The sequence below is a fragment of the Oryzias latipes genome, chromosome 14 (genome assembly GCF_002234675.1).
Source record: "Oryzias latipes chromosome 14, ASM223467v1".
NCBI lineage: Eukaryota > Metazoa > Chordata > Actinopteri > Beloniformes > Adrianichthyidae > Oryzias > Oryzias latipes.
The window spans coordinates 1,391,797-1,412,931 of NC_019872.2; the positions used below are offsets into that span (position 1 = coordinate 1,391,797).

General features: G+C 42.3%; 1 protein-coding gene and 1 long non-coding RNA gene across 4 annotated transcripts; both read left to right on the forward strand.

Annotated features, from left to right (window-relative positions):
• Positions 1–3,950: 3,950 nt before the first annotated feature.
• msantd2 (Myb/SANT DNA binding domain containing 2) lies at positions 3,951–21,108 on the forward strand. Of its 2 annotated transcripts, none has more exons than XM_011492403.3 (4): positions 3,951–5,762; positions 11,983–12,238; positions 12,322–12,382; positions 18,416–21,108. In XM_011492403.3, exons 1-4 carry the CDS (start codon positions 5,334–5,336, stop codon positions 19,323–19,325), a joined length of 1,656 nt encoding a protein of 551 aa, XP_011490705.1. In that variant the 5' UTR covers positions 3,951–5,333; the 3' UTR covers positions 19,326–21,108. The 2 variants fall into 2 exon arrangements, with proteins under 2 accessions (XP_011490705.1, XP_011490704.1); XM_011492402.3 differs by having other exon boundaries at positions 3,956–5,762; positions 12,319–12,382.
• LOC110013437 lies at positions 14,601–17,424 on the forward strand. 2 transcript variants are annotated; one of them, XR_002874624.1, is made up of 3 exons: positions 14,601–16,189; positions 16,918–17,077; positions 17,190–17,424. It is a non-coding gene; the product is annotated as an uncharacterized LOC110013437 (long non-coding RNA). The 2 variants fall into 2 exon arrangements; XR_002288558.1 differs by lacking the exon at positions 14,601–16,189 and adding an exon at positions 16,203–16,707.
• Positions 21,109–21,135: the final 27 nt, after the last annotated feature.

Genomic DNA, 21,135 nt, shown 5'->3' on the forward strand with positions numbered 1-21,135 from the left:
ATTTTGGAAAAGTCCCGCCCCTTTAACTGTCTCCACCAATCATTCTTGGGGAGCTTAATCACATGTCATCGGTCTGACCAATCAGAAGTGGTTAAAGTCTTCACTTCCTTGTCCCGATTTAGCTCGTAAAGTCGCTCAGTTCTAACAAAAATAGCAGCTAAAGCTCGTCTTTAGCGGTGTAGCTTTGCACAGAATCCGGTATCAGACCGTGGAACAAGTGAACAAAACACTGAAGCTCCGAAAACCGATCTCCAGCCGTTTTATGCACTACATCTCCCATGATGCATTGGGTCATGAGATTGACAGCGCACAAGGAGATCTGTTGTTAAACGTCTTGAAACAACGAACACACATCAATCTGTTTTTAAATCTTCTAACTTAACTTTTATTGCATTTTTTAGGAAAAAAAACAGCTGCAGTTTCCAGCTATTTCTGCCACAATTATCTCAAAAATGCATGTGAGATTGTGGAGGGACAGTAGATCAATACAGACCATGAGTTTCTCCTTTTTTTTTTTTTTTGGATGCTGGTGTGCCGCGGGATTTTTTTTAAGGTTAAAGTGTGCCGTGGCTCAGAAAAGGTTGAAAAACACTGGTCTAAAAAATGAAAAATCTTGATGACGTGCCTGCATCTCCCCTACTTCACCCTTTGTTTACCCTTGTGTGTTTTATAAATGGTTGCCATGACCTGTCTGTTGCAGAATAGCCGTATAAAAAATGTTGATGCACAGTTTTGCTCTCGGAGCTCACTGAGCGGTCTACTACATGGCTCATTTGTGTGGGCCCCCTGTGTGCCCCAAAAAGGTTTACCCATTTTTGCCCAAAGGCAGTCTGTATCTTGTTGTGACTAGATGTGAATGCTTCAGGATAGCAGAAATGTTCTATGCTGACAAGAAACCAATCGTGTCATGGGACTAATGTGCTGATGTTTGCTGTGTCTGACCTTCAGTGGACAGCAAGTGTGAAGAATTCATTTAGACAGAATAGTAATGTCCCAAATACCAAAGATGTTGAATTTGTGTCTGAGCAGCAACACACAATAAAACAGCAGGCAGATGGAAAGCAGACTGAAATGATTCCTAGTCCCTGATGGAAGCCAATCAAACAATGTCTTAGAAGAGACTAGGTAAACAATGACACCTTCATTGATTTGACCTTGACAGGACCAATTAGACACTCAAAATTCAATAAAAGCTACTCTCTACCCAATGACAAGTGGCCTTTGACTTGTCTGCCCTTTAACGGGATGGAACAGGAGTAAAAGGTTTGTGGAAGAGGGAAAAGGAAGAGCACACCTTTTTAAGTGCAAGATTTTAGAATGTTGGAACACAATAAAAAGAATCACAATGAGAATTTAAATCAAGGATCTACAACACATAATTATCAGTTGCTTTTTTAAACAAATGTCAAATAGAAAAGAGGTGCAGAAAATGTCTAAGTTCCAACTCTTCTAGCAATCTGAGAAGTTGGAAGCTGCTAATGGGAGCAGTAAATTAGTGTTCCCATGGTGCCTGGAGTTAGGCCACGTGTGCATGGAGCCCACCCCAGCCCCCCACCAAAGTTTCACTTGTGGTAAATCTTCATTTACTTTTCAATTTGGAAAATTTCATTTTAATCTGATCAAATGGGCTTAATCTGTGACTACAAATTAAAAACAAACAAACAAGAAAAGAAAACCAGACAAAAACCGACACAAGTAATCAAATCAACACCTGCTACAGGTAAACTGCATTAAACAGATTATGACCCTAACAAACTGTGTATGTGAAAACGGCTTTGGATTATTCTGAGCCACGCCATTCTAGATTTTTAGAATAAACCAATTCTTTTATAAAAAATGTTTTTCTTTAAATTATTTACTGTAGTTGGAATTATAAATCATAATATATAGGGACAAAAAAATGTATTTTACAGTTCTTTCTGATATCCTTTTTTCCAAGTCATGATTTTAATTGAGATGTAAAAACTAAATGTCAGTCGTAGAGACGGAAAGAATGTCTTAAATTAAATCCGCAGCTTTGAGATTCCTGCGGTTGTCGAGACACATCCTGTTAAAATCAGAAACTACTGCGCTGTTACTGAGAAAACACTGCTGTCAGCCGCAAAAGACTTTTTTTTTAACTTTATTGTTCAAAACAAATAGAACAAATATGTATGACAGGAACAATAGTCATAACAACGACAATTTCAGGGGATGGTACATGTATTACAAAAGAAAGATTACAGATGCTATGCATTGAAAATACTCAATAGACAGTTTTCATAAATATGAATGGCCTTTTTGTTTAAGCTATTAGAGATAATATGTAAATAAGATTCTAATTCTTTAATTATTACAGGAAAAAAAGTTGTGATAAGCAAAACTTTGATTTGTGAATATGAAATTCACCAAATATTATAATTAGATTAATTGCCAATTTTACGTTTGATCTTATATTTTTTTTTCGTGAAGGCCAAATATGAAATGTTCAGTGATGAAAGTCAGGCAAGGAAAAAATCCCTGAACTTTTCTTTGAGCGATATGGCGGGCACAGAGCGAAATTTTGGAAAAATACGTGGTCTTAGATGCATTCTGGTGCATTCTGGCAGCTAGTTATTCACTTCTTTATCAAGAAACTAAGACTAATTGGAGCATCATGATTTGTCATTCAAACCCCTAGTTTGACTCTCCATTAAGGACTTGCTGGTCCTAAAAAAGAATTTGGAAAATTGCTCAAAGTAACACAATCCTACAATCTACGCTTTTCCTTAAAGCTGCAAAACATACAATTGCTAAAATATAGTAACATCAAAGCCCCAAATGGCAAAAAGAACACCAGTAACTATTATATTCTATGAAAATACCTCAGTTATTTATACATTATTTCTGCTTTAGAAATGACTGATGTACAACATCCACTTGCACTGTTTTCTCAAACTATAATTACATCAAAATATGGGATCTGCTTTAAACTATAATTCTATAACATAATACATCAATTCTTTAACACCAATACTAAGTTCTTCCACTTTCGGCTTCTCCCATCAGGGGTCGCCACAGCGAACGAGTCGCATGGTAAATTTGGCAATGTTTTACGCCGGATGCCCTTCCTGACGCAACCTTCTCAAACCGGGCTTGGAACCGGCAGAGGTAGAGAAGGGAACAGGGAGGAGCCTGGAGTCGAACCCGGGTTTCACGGACGGAAGGCACCGCAAACCAGCACGAGCTAAACTGGCTCCTTTAACACCAATACTAAGTAATCTGTGAAATATCAAAACAAACATACAAACTGAACTAAACATTGTAAACATTATTTTTTAAGGGAGTGCGGGTCCAAACCATCAAATACTTATAATTAATGTCAACTATACTGAACTAAATCATGGTAATTAGGAAATACAAATAAATTAGATAGAGAAATGTATTCAAAATAAAAACTGAAACTCAAAACTAAAATTGAAATTATTTCAAAATGTGGTTTTGAGATTATTTTACACAAAAAAGTATTTGACCTACACTACCTTAAAAATCTTTTTTTTCCAGCCAAGACCACTTCAATTTGTTTTTTATCGTCTTCTCACAACTGAGGTCGTGACCACGCTCAATAATGACGATGCCTGCCATTATTTTAACACAAATTTGATCGCAAACTCTTCAGATGTGTTTGTGAAAGTTTAGCGTGGGTCCACCAGTTTTGGTCTCTAGGGAAGCGAGTCACGCTGACCACGTGGTGCAGACAGAGCCAATCAGACCCGTCGACGCATCCGAAAGCAACTAAAACGTCCCGTCATTGGTCAATTAGGCCGGGAAGACGAGAAATGGCCACGACCATAGAGGAAGCGATCTGCGGAGAAATATAGAAAATAAAGCTAAAATTAGCTGATTTCAGACCATTTTTTAATCCGGAAAGCGATTTGTCCGTAGAGATCAGGTCTTTATTTCCCGGAAAGTACGTTCGGTTTGCTCAAAAACCCGGATTTCCGGGAATTCCCGGAAGACTTTCATCACTGAATGTTCAAATTTCATCTGATATTGTGAATCTAATTTATAATTTATAAAACGTGCACAATCTTTCCAAAGTTTTTTAGTAGTATTACAATTCCAAAATAAGTGACTGACTGTTTCTGGGTGTTCTTTACAAAAGGTACAGTTGGGGTCAATAGTCTTCTCCTATCTGATCATGTATTGATTAGTGGGATAGATTCTATGTAGGAGTTTGTAGGAGACGTCTCTCATCTTGTTATTAATTAATAATTTCTGATGCAGGGTCCAAACATTTTTCCAGGACAAGTCAGGAATAAATTTTCTCCAATAAAAAACAGCAGAGGAACAGAAATGACATTTTGCTGAAACACTCATGATCTTGTTATTTTTTCGGGCACAGTTGAAACAAGATTTTCCAATAGTGGTGTCACTTACAGACATGAAGGGAATATTTGCATCAAGTACAGTATTTCTAAAGAGTTCACAGAGTTCATTAGTGACAGCATCAAAAACAATGGCATACTCTTTAGGGGGAACAGCAGGGTTACTGTTAAGGTTAAATTCCTCATTTTTAAGCAATCGACCATTGTGGTTAAAGAGCTGACCCGCCACCAGTAGGATATTATTGTCAAACCAATTATTGTAAAATAAAGATTTGTTCTCGTAAAGGATACGTTATTCCAAATAAAAAACTTATGAGGGAAAAAATTGTGTTTATAGATAAGTGCCCATGAAAGAAGAGTTTGTCTGTGAAAAGCAGAGAGTTTCACTGGGATTTGTTTATATTATAATCACAAAGCAGAAGAAAATGGAGAAAACCTACGTTAGCAAACATGTGATGAGGGAAAATATTCCAAATGGAGAGTGGATTTTTTAAATATGACTTAATCCAGTTTATTTTAAAAGTACTATTTAAAGTAGTAAAATCAAGAAAATTTAGGCCTCTTTTTCATAGGAGTTCATTAATACAGATTTTTTAAAATAATGAATACGGTTTTTCCAGATGAAGTTTAGCAGCATTTGGTCAACAGATTAAAGAGTCTGATTGTCCAGGTGCAGAGACAGAGCAGAGTAAGTTAGTGTAGAAATCCCTTCTGCTTTGGAGAGTCAAATCCTTCCTCTCAGACTCAGGTCTCTCTGAAGCCATTGGTTCACACGTTTCTTGGCTTTATCAATTAGGGGAGTGAAATTTAATGAGCATCTTTCTAAATTACTTTTGCAAATAATAATGCCTAAATATCACCTGCAAAAGACAACGAGCACACCCACGTCTGCACAACGCACGAGGCACGCGCGACCTTAGCCACGCCTCCTAACGTACCACGCACTACGTCACTTTCCCTCCCCCCGGCCTTAGCAACAGAGGAAACATGGCGGCGTCCGGCAACGCAGAGCATTCCCCGGAGATAACAAGGCCGTTGAAGATCCCGAAAACCGAGGTTCCATCTCCCGAATCGGAGGACTTGAGCGACAGTAACCAGTGCCAGTCCAACCCGTCCACGCCGAACCGCTTCTCCCCTCTGAACGTGGGTTCGGGGACCACGAGCCGTCCGGCGGCCTCGTCCTCCTCCAACTTCACTGCTTGCAGAGGGATGTCATGGACGCCCTCCGAGACGAACGCCCTCATCGCGGTGTGGGGCAACGAGCGGCTGACGGAGGCGAGGATGCAGCAGCTGGAGGTGGCCGGTACCGTGTTCTCCGGGAAGGCCCCCGGTCCCGCCATGTACGAGCGCGTGTCCAGAGCCCTGTCGGAGCTGGGCTACGAGAGGACCCCGTCTCAGTGCCGGGAGAGGATGAAGGTGAGCGGCTGGTGCCGGTGCTGCGGCGGCGGGAGCACAACACGTTAGTAACACAACATCAGCAACAAAACGTCAGTAACACAACATCAAAACATCAGCAAAAAAACGTCAGTAACACAACAACATCACAACATCAGCAACAAAACGTCAGTAACACAACATCAAAACATCAGCAACAAAACGTCAGTAACACAACCACATCAGCAACAAAACGTCAGTAACACAACATCAGCAACAAAACGTCAGTAACACAACAACATCACAACACAACATCAGCAACAAAACGTCAGTAACACAAAAACATCACAACACAACATCAGCAACAACACGTAAGTAACACAACATCAGCAACAAAACGTAAGTAACACAACAACATCAGCAACAACACGTCAGTAACACAACAACATCACAACACAACATCAGCAACAACACGTCAGTAACACAACAACATCACAACATCAGCAACACAACATCACAACATCAGCAACAACACGTCAGTAACACAACAACATCACAACATCAGCAACAACACGTCAGTAACACAACAACATCACAACATCAGCAACAATACGTCAGTAACACACCAACATCAGCAACAACACGTCAGTAACACAATAACATCTCAACACAACATCAGCAACAACATGTGAGTAACACAACATCACAACATCAGCAACAACACGTCAGTAACACAACAACATCACAACATCAGCAACAATACGTCAGTAACACACCAACATCAGCAACAACACGTCAGTAACACAACAACATCTCAACACAACATCAGCAACAACATGTGAGTAACACAACAACATCAGCAACAACACGTCAGTAACACAATAACATCTCAACACAACATCAGCAACAACATGTGAGTAACACAACATCAGCAACAACACGTCAGTAACACAACAACATCACAACATCAGCAACAATACGTCAGTAACACACCAACATCAGCAACAACACGTCAGTAACACAACAACATCTCAACACAACATCAGCAACAACATGTGAGTAACACAACAACATCACAACATCAGCAACAACACGTCAGTAACACAACAACATCACAACATCAGCAACAACACATCAGTAACACAACAACATCACAACATCAGCAACAATACGTCAGTAACACAACATCACAACATCAGCAACAAAACGTCAGTAACACAAAAACATCACAGCACAACGTCAGTAACACAACATCAGCAACAAAACGTCAGTAACACAACAACATCACAACACAACATCAGCAACAACACGTCAGTAACACAACAACATCACAACATCAGCAACAATACGTCAGTAACACAACAACATCACAACATCAGCAACAACACGTCAGTAACACAACAACATCACAACATCAGCAACAACACGTCAGTAACACAACAACATCACAACATCAGCAACAATACGTCAGTAACACACCAACATCAGCAACAACACGTCAGTAACACAACAACATCTCAACACAACATCAGCAACAACATGTGAGTAACACAACAACATCACAACATCAGCAACAACACGTCAGTAACACAACAACATCACAACATCAGCAACAACACATCAGTAACACAACAACATCACAACATCAGCAACAATACGTCAGTAACACAACAACATCACAACACAACATCAGCAACAACATGTGAGTAACCCAACAACATCAGCAACAACACATCAGTAAAACAACAACATCACAACATCAGCAACAACACGTCAGTAACACAACAACATCACAACATCAGCAACAATACGTCAGTAACACACCAACATCAGCAACAACACGTCAGTAACACAACACAACATCAGTAACAACACGTTAGTAACACAAAAAGATCACAACACATCAGCAACAACACGTCAGTAACACAACAACATCACAACATCAGCAGCAACACGTCAGTAACACAACAACATCACATCAGCAACAATACGTCAGTAACACAACAACATCACAACATCAGCAACAACACGTCAGTAACACAACAACATCACAACATCAGCAACAACACGTCAGTAACACAACAACATCACAACATCAGCAACAATACGTCAGTAACACACCAACATCAGCAACAACACGTCAGTAACACAACAACATCTCAACACAACATCAGAAACAACATGTGAGTAACACAACAATATCACAACATCACAACATCAGCAACAACACGTCAGTAACACAACAACATCACAACATCAGCAACAACACGTCAGTAACACAACAACATCACAACATCAGCAACAACACGTCAGTAACACAACAACATCACAACATCAGCAACAACACGTAAGTAACACAACATCAGCAACAAAACGTAAGTAACACAACAACATCAGCAACAACACGTCAGTAACACAACAACATCACAACACAACATCAGCAACAACACGTCAGTAACACAACAACATCACAACATCAGCAACACAACATCACAACATCAGCAACAACACGTCAGTAACACAACAACATCACAACATCAGCAACAACACGTCAGTAACACAACAACATCACAACATCAGCAACAATACGTCAGTAACACACCAACATCAGCAACAACACGTCAGTAACACAATAACATCTCAACACAACATCAGCAACAACATGTGAGTAACACAACATCACAACATCAGCAACAACACGTCAGTAACACAACAACATCACAACATCAGCAACAATACGTCAGTAACACACCAACATCAGCAACAACACGTCAGTAACACAACAACATCTCAACACAACATCAGCAACAACATGTGAGTAACACAACAACATCAGCAACAACACGTCAGTAACACAATAACATCTCAACACAATATCAGCAACAACATATGAGTAACACAACATCAGCAACAACACGTCAGTAACACAACAACATCACAACATCAGCAACAATACGTCAGTAACACACCAACATCAGCAACAACACGTCAGTAACACAACAACATCTCAACACAACATCAGCAACAACATGTGAGTAACACAACAACATCACAACATCAGCAACAACACGTCAGTAACACAACAACATCACAACATCAGCAACAACACATCAGTAACACAACAACATCACAACATCAGCAACAATACGTCAGTAACACAACATCACAACATCAGCAACAAAACGTCAGTAACACAAAAACATCACAGCACAACGTCAGTAACACAACATCAGCAACAAAACGTCAGTAACACAACAACATCACAACACAACATCAGCAACAACACGTCAGTAACACAACAACATCACAACATCAGCAACAATACGTCAGTAACACAACAACATCACAACATCAGCAACAACACGTCAGTAACACAACAACATCACAACATCAGCAACAACACGTCAGTAACACAACAACATCACAACATCAGCAACAATACGTCAGTAACACACCAACATCAGCAACAACACGTCAGTAACACAACAACATCTCAACACAACATCAGCAACAACATGTGAGTAACACAACAACATCACAACATCAGCAACAACACGTCAGTAACACAACAACATCACAACATCAGCAACAACACATCAGTAACACAACAACATCACAACATCAGCAACAATACGTCAGTAACACAACAACATCACAACACAACATCAGCAACAACATGTGAGTAACCCAACAACATCAGCAACAACACATCAGTAAAACAACAACATCACAACATCAGCAACAACACGTCAGTAACACAACAACATCACAACATCAGCAACAATACGTCAGTAACACACCAACATCAGCAACAACACGTCAGTAACACAACACAACATCAGTAACAACACGTTAGTAACACAAAAAGATCACAACACATCAGCAACAACACGTCAGTAACACAACAACATCACAACATCAGCAGCAACACGTCAGTAACACAACAACATCACATCAGCAACAATACGTCAGTAACACAACAACATCACAACATCAGCAACAACACGTCAGTAACACAACAACATCACAACATCAGCAACAACACGTCAGTAACACAACAACATCACAACATCAGCAACAATACGTCAGTAACACACCAACATCAGCAACAACACGTCAGTAACACAACAACATCTCAACACAACATCAGAAACAACATGTGAGTAACACAACAATATCACAACATCACAACATCAGCAACAACACGTCAGTAACACAACAACATCACAACATCAGCAACAACACGTCAGTAACACAACAACATCACAACATCAGCAACAACACGTCAGTAACACAACAACATCACAACATCAGCAACAATACGTCAGTAACACAAAAACATCAGCAACAACACGTCAGTAACACAACACAACATCAGCAACAACACGTTAGTAACACAAAAAGATCACAACACATCAGCAACAACACGTCAGTAACACAAAAACAACCCAACATCAGCAACAACACGTTAACACAAAAACAACACATCAGCAACGACACGTCAGTAACACAACAATATCACAAAATCAGCAACAACACGTCAGCCACACAAAAAAATCACAACTTCAGCAACAACACGTTAACACAAAAACAACACATCAGCAACAACACGTCAGTAACACAACAACATCACAACATCAGCAACAACACGTGAGCAACACAAAAACATCACAACACAACATCAGCAACATGTTAGTAACACAAAAACATCACATAACAACATCAGCAACATGTTAGTAACACAAAAACAACAGAACATCAGCAACAACACGTTAGTAACACAAAAACATCACAACATCAGCAACAACACGTTAGGTTAGGTTCACAGCATAAGTAACCATGGACACTGACTCCGAGTATAAGTTACCTCTCTTTCAGAAACGGGTTTGACTTACTCTGCTTTCTCTGGTTTAACAAACCTCCCATTCTGAAACGGAAAACCCAGGGTTTCCCTGTTTTCAGGGTTAACGCACTCAGAGTTTACACTTAACCTCCTTTCTGAAACAGGCCCCTGGTGATCTGTGCAGTGTTGAGTCCACCTGGGTGATCTCAAACACGCTTTTGGTGTCACCAACATACATTTCCATCCGTTTTCTTTACTTATTTGTACTGTCATGATGCTTTGTCAGTTTACCTTCTTGTTGCATCTTCAAAAGTGCAGATTAAAATGTGACACTGAATTAGAAACAGCACATTGTAATTTTTACATCTATTATTAAAGTATTTATTACATAATACAGTGGAAATAAGTAGATATGGTTAGCATGTGGATTTACGGTATGCGCCCCTAAATTTTCTGGTTGTGCCCCTGAAATTTTCAGTTGTGGGCACAGTGCTCCTAGTGAAAAAAGTTAGTCTGGAGCCCTGACAACACAAACTTCACAACAACTCAACAGCAACACAACACAAAAACATTAACAACAACACATCAGTAACATGAAAACATCCCTGCCAACACATCTGCAACACAAAAAACGCAGCAAAAAAACTTCACAATAACACATCAACAACACGGCAAAAACATTCCAACACAAACGTCAGGAGGCATCCCCCATTCTTGTCCCCCCCGAACAATCCCACACTCAAACACTCTTCTTAGTGCCACCTACACTCTGCCACCACACAGCAACCCCTGACACTGCACGCTCGGCCCCCACCCTGGCCAGCTGGACCCCCAAAACCCCCGGGCGCCCTGAGAGGACCAGGCGGGTAAAGACTGGCCGACCCTTCCTGACCCCACCTGTGCATCGTATGCCAAACAGCAGAGGCCCCCACCCCAGGGTACCTCTGTGTGTGGTGTTAATGCGTTGTGTGGTGTCTAAATTGAAAGTTAGAATTGGGGGCAGACAGGTGTGGTGTTTCACCGTGTCCCCCTCCAAACGCCCACCCCCACAAGGCTGTCGATAAATATGGAAGTGTCAGGAGGCCCTAGCACCCCCATTCATGCACCCATACATACCAGAGGGACCAATACTACTGCCTCCCCCAGGTCGCCACCCCCCAGAATGAAACTGAAAATAAATCCCCCTCATGCCAACTAATTTACAAAAAAAAAGATCAGCAAACCCCTCCTCACCCATCTTGAAAACCTACTCCCCTATGCTGTGGATGCATCGCGGACCCCGGGGCCCTGGGCCAAGCCCCCGCATCCCTGCCGGGTCGGCGCGCACAAGACCCTGCAGGCCCGGACAGAACACCCAAAACCTTTCCTATCTGAGACAAAAGAACTGAACCAAATGTCTGCCTTTCTCGTCCACCACAGACCCTCCGGCGCTGCTACAGCCGCGTCAAGGAACACGGGATTGGCAAACGAAAGAGTAGCTATACGCTGGAGCAGCTGGAGAAAGTTTTTGGTCAGGGAGGCTGGGACTCCCAGACCTGCGCCCCGGTGTTGATCAACAGCAATGGACTGTATCAGGAGATGGAGTCTGACGGCAGCACTCTGGAAGAGTTCTCTCAGGAGGACTGGTGCAACCAGGTCCTGGACTCAGCTTTTCACGAGGGTGACATGGAGAGTGGTGAGTTACCTACTGTGTGTAAGCAGCAGGCTGGTATGGAACTGATCTGAGCTCATGTTTGTCCTGCATTTTGTGTCTAGAAGACCTCCAGGTGTCTAGAAACAGACTTCTACACATACAAGCAGAGCTGTCTGACCAAAGCCAGTAAGTCAACAAAAAACATTCTTTGTGTTTGAAATGCTGCCAATTTAAGCTTGTGTTAAAAAATATCAGTAACTGTAACAGTAATATCAGTAATACTACACTGTCTGAGACCAAAAAATCTGTTAAAAGCCTGAGACTCAGTAGCTGAGCTCTGCAGAGCCCAGGAAGTGGATCAGAGTTGGAGTCAAAAATTCACCACATGCAAGGCTATGGAAATGCTAACATGTCGCGTGTGCTAACAAGCCGCGTGTGCTAACATGCTGCATGAGCAAACATGTTGCGTGTGCTAACATACCGCATGAGCAAACGTTGCGTGTGCTAACATGCTATGTGTGCTAACTTGCCTGTCGCTACCCGATCAGTTTACACATGCGCAATATTAAAAAAATATATAAATTACGCTACAGCGGTTCATGGTCAGGGCACGTCTTCGGATGATAATAACAAAAATAGTTATATATTTTTATAACAGCGAAAATGTTTTCAATATTAAGAAAGTTTACTTTACTGTTAAAAAAAAAAGAAAAAGAAATGTTTAGGCTAAAGACCACGCGATCCTGCTAATAACTACAAACAGACTACACGTGTTTTTTCTTCTTCTTTTTTGTCTGACGGCAGTTAACTTGCCAAAGAAAGAGGACACAGTGGCACTCCCTGACACTTTATTAATAACTCCGTTAACGCAGACACGGCATAAACGGCTAAAGCGGCTGCAGCAGTCGGTGACATTTCAGAGTAAAATGTGCTCACTTCTCCTCTTTTCCTGTTGCTAACATAAAAATACAAACGACCAAACAGAGAGAACGACTCCCAGCCGTGTGGCTTTCATTCTATCACTTATCGTTGAGATTTTTGGCGACCTTTTATTTTTTGGCGCTGTAATCCCGTCGGGGGAAGCTCTCTGTCGTTGAAAAGAAATTCTTGTGATCACAGTTATTGCTGTTTCAAAGGCTCAGACTGACGTAGAGGAGGCAGAGAGGAGTGAGAGAAATGCTTCTGATCTTTGAAAAAAAAATGTCTTTTACATTTTTTGATAATGACGTTTTACAATCTTGAAAGAACAAACGTATACAACACGTTCAATTAAGGGAGTAACTATAAATCAAATGACTTAAATGTTGGCCACATAGAGGAAGTGGCGTAATATTTGCGCGTATGCAGACTGATCGCATAGCGACATTGCTGCGTTTGCTAAAATGCTGTGTCATCTCTTCGGCCGTCAGGTTAAAGCTCTATCGTGTCATTTCAGTCCGACATTGGACCGGGTTCTGGGTTAGAGTGTAAAAGTTCTCCATACCTTATCATGAACATTGTAAAGGCTCTAAACTGACTCATTACCAAAATAAATGTTCTGCCTCTCCTGGAGGTGGAGCTCATGCTATAGCATTACACTTTATTCCTTAAGATTTGAGCTAAAAATGGTGCTCTAGAGCAGTGTTTTTCAACCAGTGTGCCGCGGCACACTAGTGTGCCGTGGGAGATGGTCAAGTGTGCCGTGAGAAATTGCCCTCATTAACTGATCTAAAAACATTTACTATCTCCAGGAAATCAGCTCTTTGTTCATCCAAACAGGCCCTGATAAAACACTGAGAAGTTAAGAATATGAAATATCATAAAATTATTTTTTCTATGTGTTTATATGATTCTATTAAAGACATTTTGATAAGAATAACGGGATAACGCGATTTAGCTGCAGCTATAAGTGTGTAAGGAAAAGTCCCGCCCTTTTAACTGTCTCCACCAATCATTCTTGAAGGCTTAATCACATGTCATCAGTCTGACCAATCAGAAGTGGTTAAAGTATTCACTTCCTTGTTTCGATTTAGCGCAAAAAAGTCTCTGTTCTAACAAAAATACCAGCTAAACTTCGTCTTTAGCGGTGTAGCTTTCCACAGAATCTGGTATCAGACTGTGGAACAAGTGAACAAAACCATGAAGCTCAGAGACGCTGGTCTTTCTGCGGTCGGCGCATTACGGGCACTACATCTCCCATGATGCAGTAAAGTGACTGTCTTAGCGCACAATGAGTCTCTCCTCTTAACGTCTTAAAACAACGAACACACATCAAACAGTTTTTGAATCTTTTGACTTAATTTTTAATACATCTTTTAGAAAAAACAGCTGCAGCTTCCAGGGTTTTCTGCAACAATTATCACAAAAATGCATGTGAGGTTGCGGAGCGGCTGTAGATCAATACAGACTGAGCTTTTTTTTTTTTTATCTATTTTTTTGGATGCTGGTGTGCCGTGCCTCAAAAAAGGTTGAAAAACACTGCTCTAGACCACAAATGGATACTTTAAATGTTTCCTTAAACGAGTTTGGACAATTCTTGCCTGTGAGTCTATAAAGCTGTTCAATTAGTCAGAAATGTATGTTTAGGTCGAACGAGCGTTAGCATTAGCCGTCCTATGGGAAATTCCATTATATGTTAGCATTAAGCTAGCAGGCTTTAGCTTTACTGCTGCTATGCGTTAAGTCACCAAAAAAAGAAAGACCTAAAAGATCGATTTCTACTTTTATGAATTGATTATTCATTTATTAAGCTTTGATTGATTCAGATCATACATTCATCCTCTAAAACCGATTATGTCCCTTTCGGGGTCATGGGTCTGCTGGAGTCCATCCCAGCCACTCGTGGGCAAAGGCAGGGACACCCTGGACAGGTCACTAAACTGTCTCAGGGCCACAATAACACACCCATGCACTCTCACACTCACACGTGGGACAATTTAGATTAACCAATTAACCTATGAAGCATGTTTTTGGACATTGGGAGGAAGCCGGAGACCCCGGAGCGAACAGGGAGAACATGCAAACTCCACACAGAAAGGTCCCCCCGATTCTGATTGATTAACCAATTTGATCAAACCAGCCCAATGTATTGATATTTTTTACATGTGCATTGCGGTTTGGGTCACACGTAACTTGCTGGTCTAATATAAAAGAACAATTGTATCCAAGATGACAGCAAACACTTTAATGACTTTGGAGGAGGAAAAGGCTCCTAAATATTAGAAAAATCTGTTTAAAAGGTGCTACATGCACATGGTATCTATAAAAGGGGGGTGGCAGCGGCTCAGGTGGTAGAGCAGGTTGTCCGATGACCGAAGGGTCGGCGGCTCTACCCTGCTCCACCCAGCCAGCCGTCATTGTGTCCTTGGGCAAGAGTTCACCCTTCCTGCCTCCAGCGCGGCTCCACTGGTGTGTGAATGTGTATGAATGTTCCGGTGATGGTCAGAGGGACCGTAGGTGCTAACTGGCAGCCACGCCTCTGTAAGTCTACACTAGGGCAGCTGAGGCTACATCAGTAGTTACCATCACCAAGTATGAATGACAAGTGAATAAGGGACACATTGGAAGCACTTTTGAGCACCAAGAAAAAGTGCTGATAAATCGAATCCATTATTATCATTATCAAGGAGAAACTATGGATTTTACGGCCAAGAGATGGAAAACTTCTTTCAGTAACTGCCTCAAATGGTGGTTTTATTTGAGTGGTGAGTCCAAGACAATTGTTGAGACGTACCAACACAGCATCACAATGGACTTAAGTTAGGTAAACGTTGGTTTTCATCCAACGTGCTACAGAAGACTCCAAGTGCTTGGATTCATCTGAGAAGCAATAGACAACAACCAGGTGTCCATGAAGCAGAGAGCAGTGAGCCTGTGCCGGGATCAACAACTAAAGCTTCTAGAAAGAAAGTCTGGTCCACAATGGGGTTACCTGTTGTTTCCTCTGGTCCTGTTCAGCCTGTCCTTTTCATCATATGAAGAATCATCTCTCACTGGCACAGACCTTATCAGTAGGTATGTAGTAAAATAACCTGTCTCAGTCTCAAACACAACTAAAGTATTTAGTTTAGAGTTGTGGTGATTTGAATCTAATTCAATAGGTTACATTTTCTCATGTTTTCATATAGGGTCGTGTCTAAGATGTTCATTTTTATATGTTTTAAATTCCTTTTAGGGGCAATAGATAGATAGATAGACAGATGTTCCCGCATGGAAATTGACATCTCCATCGCATACAGCACTGGTTGACATACGTATAGGAAAGAGCAGTACAGTTACCAGAAAAATTAGAACAGTAAAAACAGTAAGTAACAGTTTAAAAATCTGCAAAACAGCATATACAAAAAAAAAAGTCATTCAGGCCCTTTCCTTTCCCTTACCTTTTCTGTCCCCCTCCCCCCTCCTAAGTGGTGGTTAAAGAGTTTGATGGCACGGGGGACAAAGGAGTTTCTCAGTCTATTGGTCCTGCACCTTGGGAGGAGCAGCCTCTTGCTGAAGGTGCTTCTCTGGCTGCTGATGGTCGTGTGCAGAGGGTGGGTGGCATTGTCCAGGATACACGTTAGTTTTGTATATAGTTAGTTAAATAGTTAGTTTAGTTAGTTTAGTTTAGTTAGTTAGTTAGTTTAATAGTTGAACGGTTGAAGCTATACCTTTTTACAGTGAAACTGTTAACTGACTTGTCCCTATAGAAATATGGAGTAAACAAATGTACAGACAGATCATGGTACTCTCATTCTTTAAAGGTCTGTAGCTCTAAGCTGTTGAGATGAAGGAATACACTGGGATTCTGTTGCACATAAAACTACAAACTATGCGGCTGTTGAAGTCCAACTCGTCGTGCTACCGTCAGTACACCGGGTTCTTGAACATGCCCACAGTTACTGGGACCACAGAAGAAGAAAGGTCAGACATGACATTATGTGGTCAATGTAATCATTTGCTCAGGCTGCACATATATACTGTCTGTAGATGCATTACTTGTTGCACAACTTTATGCATTAAATGTGTGTTTCAGAAATGAGGCAGCCTTTGATGTGAGCAGATCATCAGGCATGGAATACCTGTAAATGTGCTGAGGATGAAAGGTCCTCCTTTGGTGAAAGAGCATGAGAAGGTTGATGCTTCAGACGACAAGAAGTGCAACAGAAATACCAACATTGTCTTTGCTTTGGAGAAAAATGCACTCCAGCAATTCTATATGATAAATAAATGACTGCATAATTCTGAAGCAATCCAAAGCTCATCATGAATTTGCCTCTTTGTCTGGAGTCTAGAGAAAGATCTATCCTGTCGGTTGTCCTTCACACAGGAGTTGCCAACAGAACAAGGATCATAGATGGCCTCAGGTGACCTCAGCTCTTAGCAACGCTCTATGTTCAGCTCTTTTTGGGATTCATACATTTTCAGGATGTGCTTTTCATGGCAAGAGGTAAAGAAAGACATTTCCTGTTGAATGTGAGCAAGGAGTGCTCCTCTGCATTTGTAAATATGGGTAAAAATCGTAAGCTGGTTCAGTTAGCCTTTGAAATTCTTAGCAATTATGTTTGCCATCCTTACAGCCAATCGTCTGCAGAGTGTAGACAATGCAAGAGACAAAGCATTCTGCCTGCATTCTCTTCTGCTCTGCCAGAACGATCCACGCCTCCAACATACGACACTACATCTACATAGCAAACGCACACATTACCAATAATGAGTGATGGTCTGAGAGGTATCATGTGTGCTCTCTCATCCATTGGTAGTGGATGGAGAATTAAAGTGGCCTGGATGAGTAAGACTCCTGCTCCTCAAAGCGGTCTGCAGTGGGTCCACTGCAGGTGCCAGCAAAGCAGAAATGATGCAGAAAAATGTCAGAAAAACGGTGTGAAACTTCAGAAGGAAAGAAAAGAAGAAGCTGTGACATTGACATTAAAAAGTGTTTTTCCTCAAATGTCATGGTACTAATTCTTAAGATCTATCTAAAATGTTGACATACATTTGTAAATGTCAATTTGGGAATGTTTGTTGTTGACGTGAATTTTGATTAAAACAATTGAAACCAGCTCCACTGAATCGCCTTGTTTTTCTACAATTTGGATTTATGGCTTGTGACAAAAAACTGCAGGATATATTGTGGAGAACCTTTAACCCAAAGTCCATAAGGGTCTAGTCTAAACAAAAAGCATTTCAAATGTGGTTCCCAGATGTGGGAATGAAAATCAGGCACTTTTCCTCGGTTCACCATGTGGCCTCTGTGTGCAGGAAGAGGGACACCATGCAGACTGTGATCCGGATCCTGGAGTCGGTGCAGCTGCAGTGGGAGCACTTCCAGACATGGACCGAGTTTTCCCGGCTTCATCTCTCCAACAAGCTGGCCATCTTTGGCGTGGGCTACAACACGCGCTGGCGCGAGGACGTGCGCTACCATTACGCTGAAATCAGCTCGCAGGTGCCGCTGGGAAAAAGGCTGCGTGAGTACTTCAACCCAGAGAAGCCGGAGGGTCGCGTCATCATGACCAAAGTTCAGAAAATGAACTGGAAGAATGTATACTACAAGTTCCTGGACATCACCATCAGTGAAGCACGCTGCCTGGAGCTGCACATGGAGGTGGACTGGGTCCCTGTGTCCCAGTCCAGGGCGACAGGAAGCGGCAAAGTAGCCTTCCACTACCTCCTGCCCGGGGACATACCCAACACCTACGGACTATATGCTATTGGCTTTGAGTCTGTCATGGGCAGCAACAGCACCGCTCACACCTCACCTCACACTGACAGCGAGGATCACAGCTCGCTCCAGTGCGAGTCCGAAAACGGAGGTCAGATCAGCGGAGCGGGCCAAGGGGACAGAACCGGAGGAAAGGTCACTTACTGCTACCTGGGCATCGCTGAGGACAGAACCATCCAGCAGTGTCTCTTACAGCACTTTCAGGGTTCTGGGAAGCTGTTCTTCCGCGGGGAGTCCTCCGCTGTGACACGCTTCCTACGGGAGAACTGCAGCGGCACAGCGCTGAGTCCAGACAGCGGCGCTGGCGAAGAGCCGCCGCAGCGCTTTGCTGTTCACATCAAGTTCATTGAGGTGGAGCTGGACTTCCTGTCAGCAGGTTCGCTGGTGGAGTGTCTGGAAACTGCTGTCGGTTATCCTTTGAAATACAACTACAGAAAAAGCTTGTAGCCCACTGTGTGCAGGACTTCTGGTGGTTCTGGAGAAGTGTGTCACCAGGAGCTCCTCCCAGGTGAAGGAGATGAAGATTAAGGCTGTACATCTGCAGTTTCAGGGCCACAGCTAATATTCTTCAGTTCTTGTTAGTTAAGGTGGTAACTACACTTCTGTGTAAAAGTTTTATGAACTCCTCACTTATTTCCACAGAGCCAAACCTTTTGGTAATCCTTTAAACGGAGCCTGTAGGCCGAAGTGCCGCCGTCCCACAAGCAACCAGTCAGGGGTGCAGCACACCTGATCCGGGTCATGAGCAGCACCGGGACCGAGGCCCGGGAGGCCTGCTTCTGGGTTTGTGCAGGAAAGGGATCACAGTGCTTTGATACATCAGAAAGATGGAAGCCAGTGTTTGGATGCAGGTCTTGAACCGGAACAGCTCCTCAGAGGATTTTTAAATGGGGAACTCATGGATTCTGTGTGCATCCATTCTGCCAAGCTTCCAACTGTTGGTGCTGAGTGGCAGAGCATGACAAAAGGAGAAGTTCCTGTGGAAAAGCTCCAGGAGATAAACCTCCAAATGTTCTGGACCACTGTAGAAGACTTAAAGAGGGACGGCTGCCTCGGACTTTTGCACACTCCTGTCTATAGAGAGTGAAATGCCTGTCAACTAAATCTGGCCAGCAGGACATGAAGCCCTTATAGATGGTCTAGAGGGGAGATTTGGAGGTCAGAGTGGCTGTGGCAGCCTCTGAAGTCCCTTTGGTTTTGTAAGTCTTCACTGCTTCGTTTGTCAGCGGGGGATGTGGGAATGGCAGCATCCATCTGTCTACCTCAGTGGGATGTAGGAAACGGGGCAGAGAGCCTTGATTTATTCTAAAACTGCCTTTACTTTGATGTTAGAGTCTGAAACGGAGTTTAGTGCGTCTGATACGCTGATGGAGTTTGCACTTTCACCTGGCCGACAGCCAGCAATGCTTTCACACACAACAGGGATGACGGCGGAGGGGGGAGTCCAAGTGACCTCCCCCTTTGTCAGCCACAGTGTTAACTTGTGCTGCTGTGATTTTTTCCACTGAGAAAGTTTTGTGAAAAGACGGCAAATAAACAGATTTTGGTTAGTCTGCCTGGCTGACGTTGCTGCAGCCACAACCACTACTTGAAAAGAGAAACTCCTGAAGATTACAGGAGGAATTCTCCCTGAGAGTCTAGCGAAGAGGACGGCGACGTCTACATTTCTGTGGAGGAAGGCCTGGCAGTCAGTCCTGCCTCACACAGCCTGCTGGCCTGACCTCAGGAGCACAGGAGGACTCCCCAGTTTGCTTCTGTAAGTGTTTTGAAAGGATCCTGTCAGTGTTGGTGAGCGTCTGCAGGCCTCACAGCCCGTCTGCACAGACTGCACTTACAGCTCTTCAGCTATGCGCAGACGTCCTCAGGCTCAATCAGCAGTCAGCGTCACATGACTTCCCTTGATAGTCATCAGTCTGACTTCTTCATGAAAACACGAGGGGATGTGCAATGTTCCAGGAAAGGACTGAAGGAAGAGTGGAGGAGTTCATACGTTTCTATGTATATGAAAATGACCATATTTATCTAGTATATATATATATATATATATTTAAGAGTATCCGTGTTCTTGAGCATTCCAGCTTCTGCAAACTTACAAAATGTAAGAGTTTCTCACAAAGAGTTGTGTATTTTCTGTTGAATATGCTGACACTTGTGTTTGTGATGGTTTCAGTCACTGTCCTGTGTTTACATGTCTGCAAAACAATAAATGGAGACCTGCTGTTGTTTGTGACATGTGTGAAATGTTTCTTTTCCTGAA

What these genes read in the sequence shown, in the direction of transcription:
- msantd2 (XM_011492402.3), top strand. Translation starts at nt 5,334, where the DNA reads ATGGCGGCGTCCGGCAACGCAGAGCATTCCCCGGAGATAACAAGGCCG. An exon ending in CGAGGGTGACATGGAGAGTG is followed by an intron (nt 12,239 to 12,318) that starts GTGAGTTACCTA and finishes TTTTGTGTCTAG; the next exon opens with AAGACCTCCAGGTGTCTAGA. An exon ending in GAGCTGTCTGACCAAAGCCA is followed by an intron (nt 12,383 to 18,415) that starts GTAAGTCAACAA and finishes CTCTGTGTGCAG; the next exon opens with GAAGAGGGACACCATGCAGA.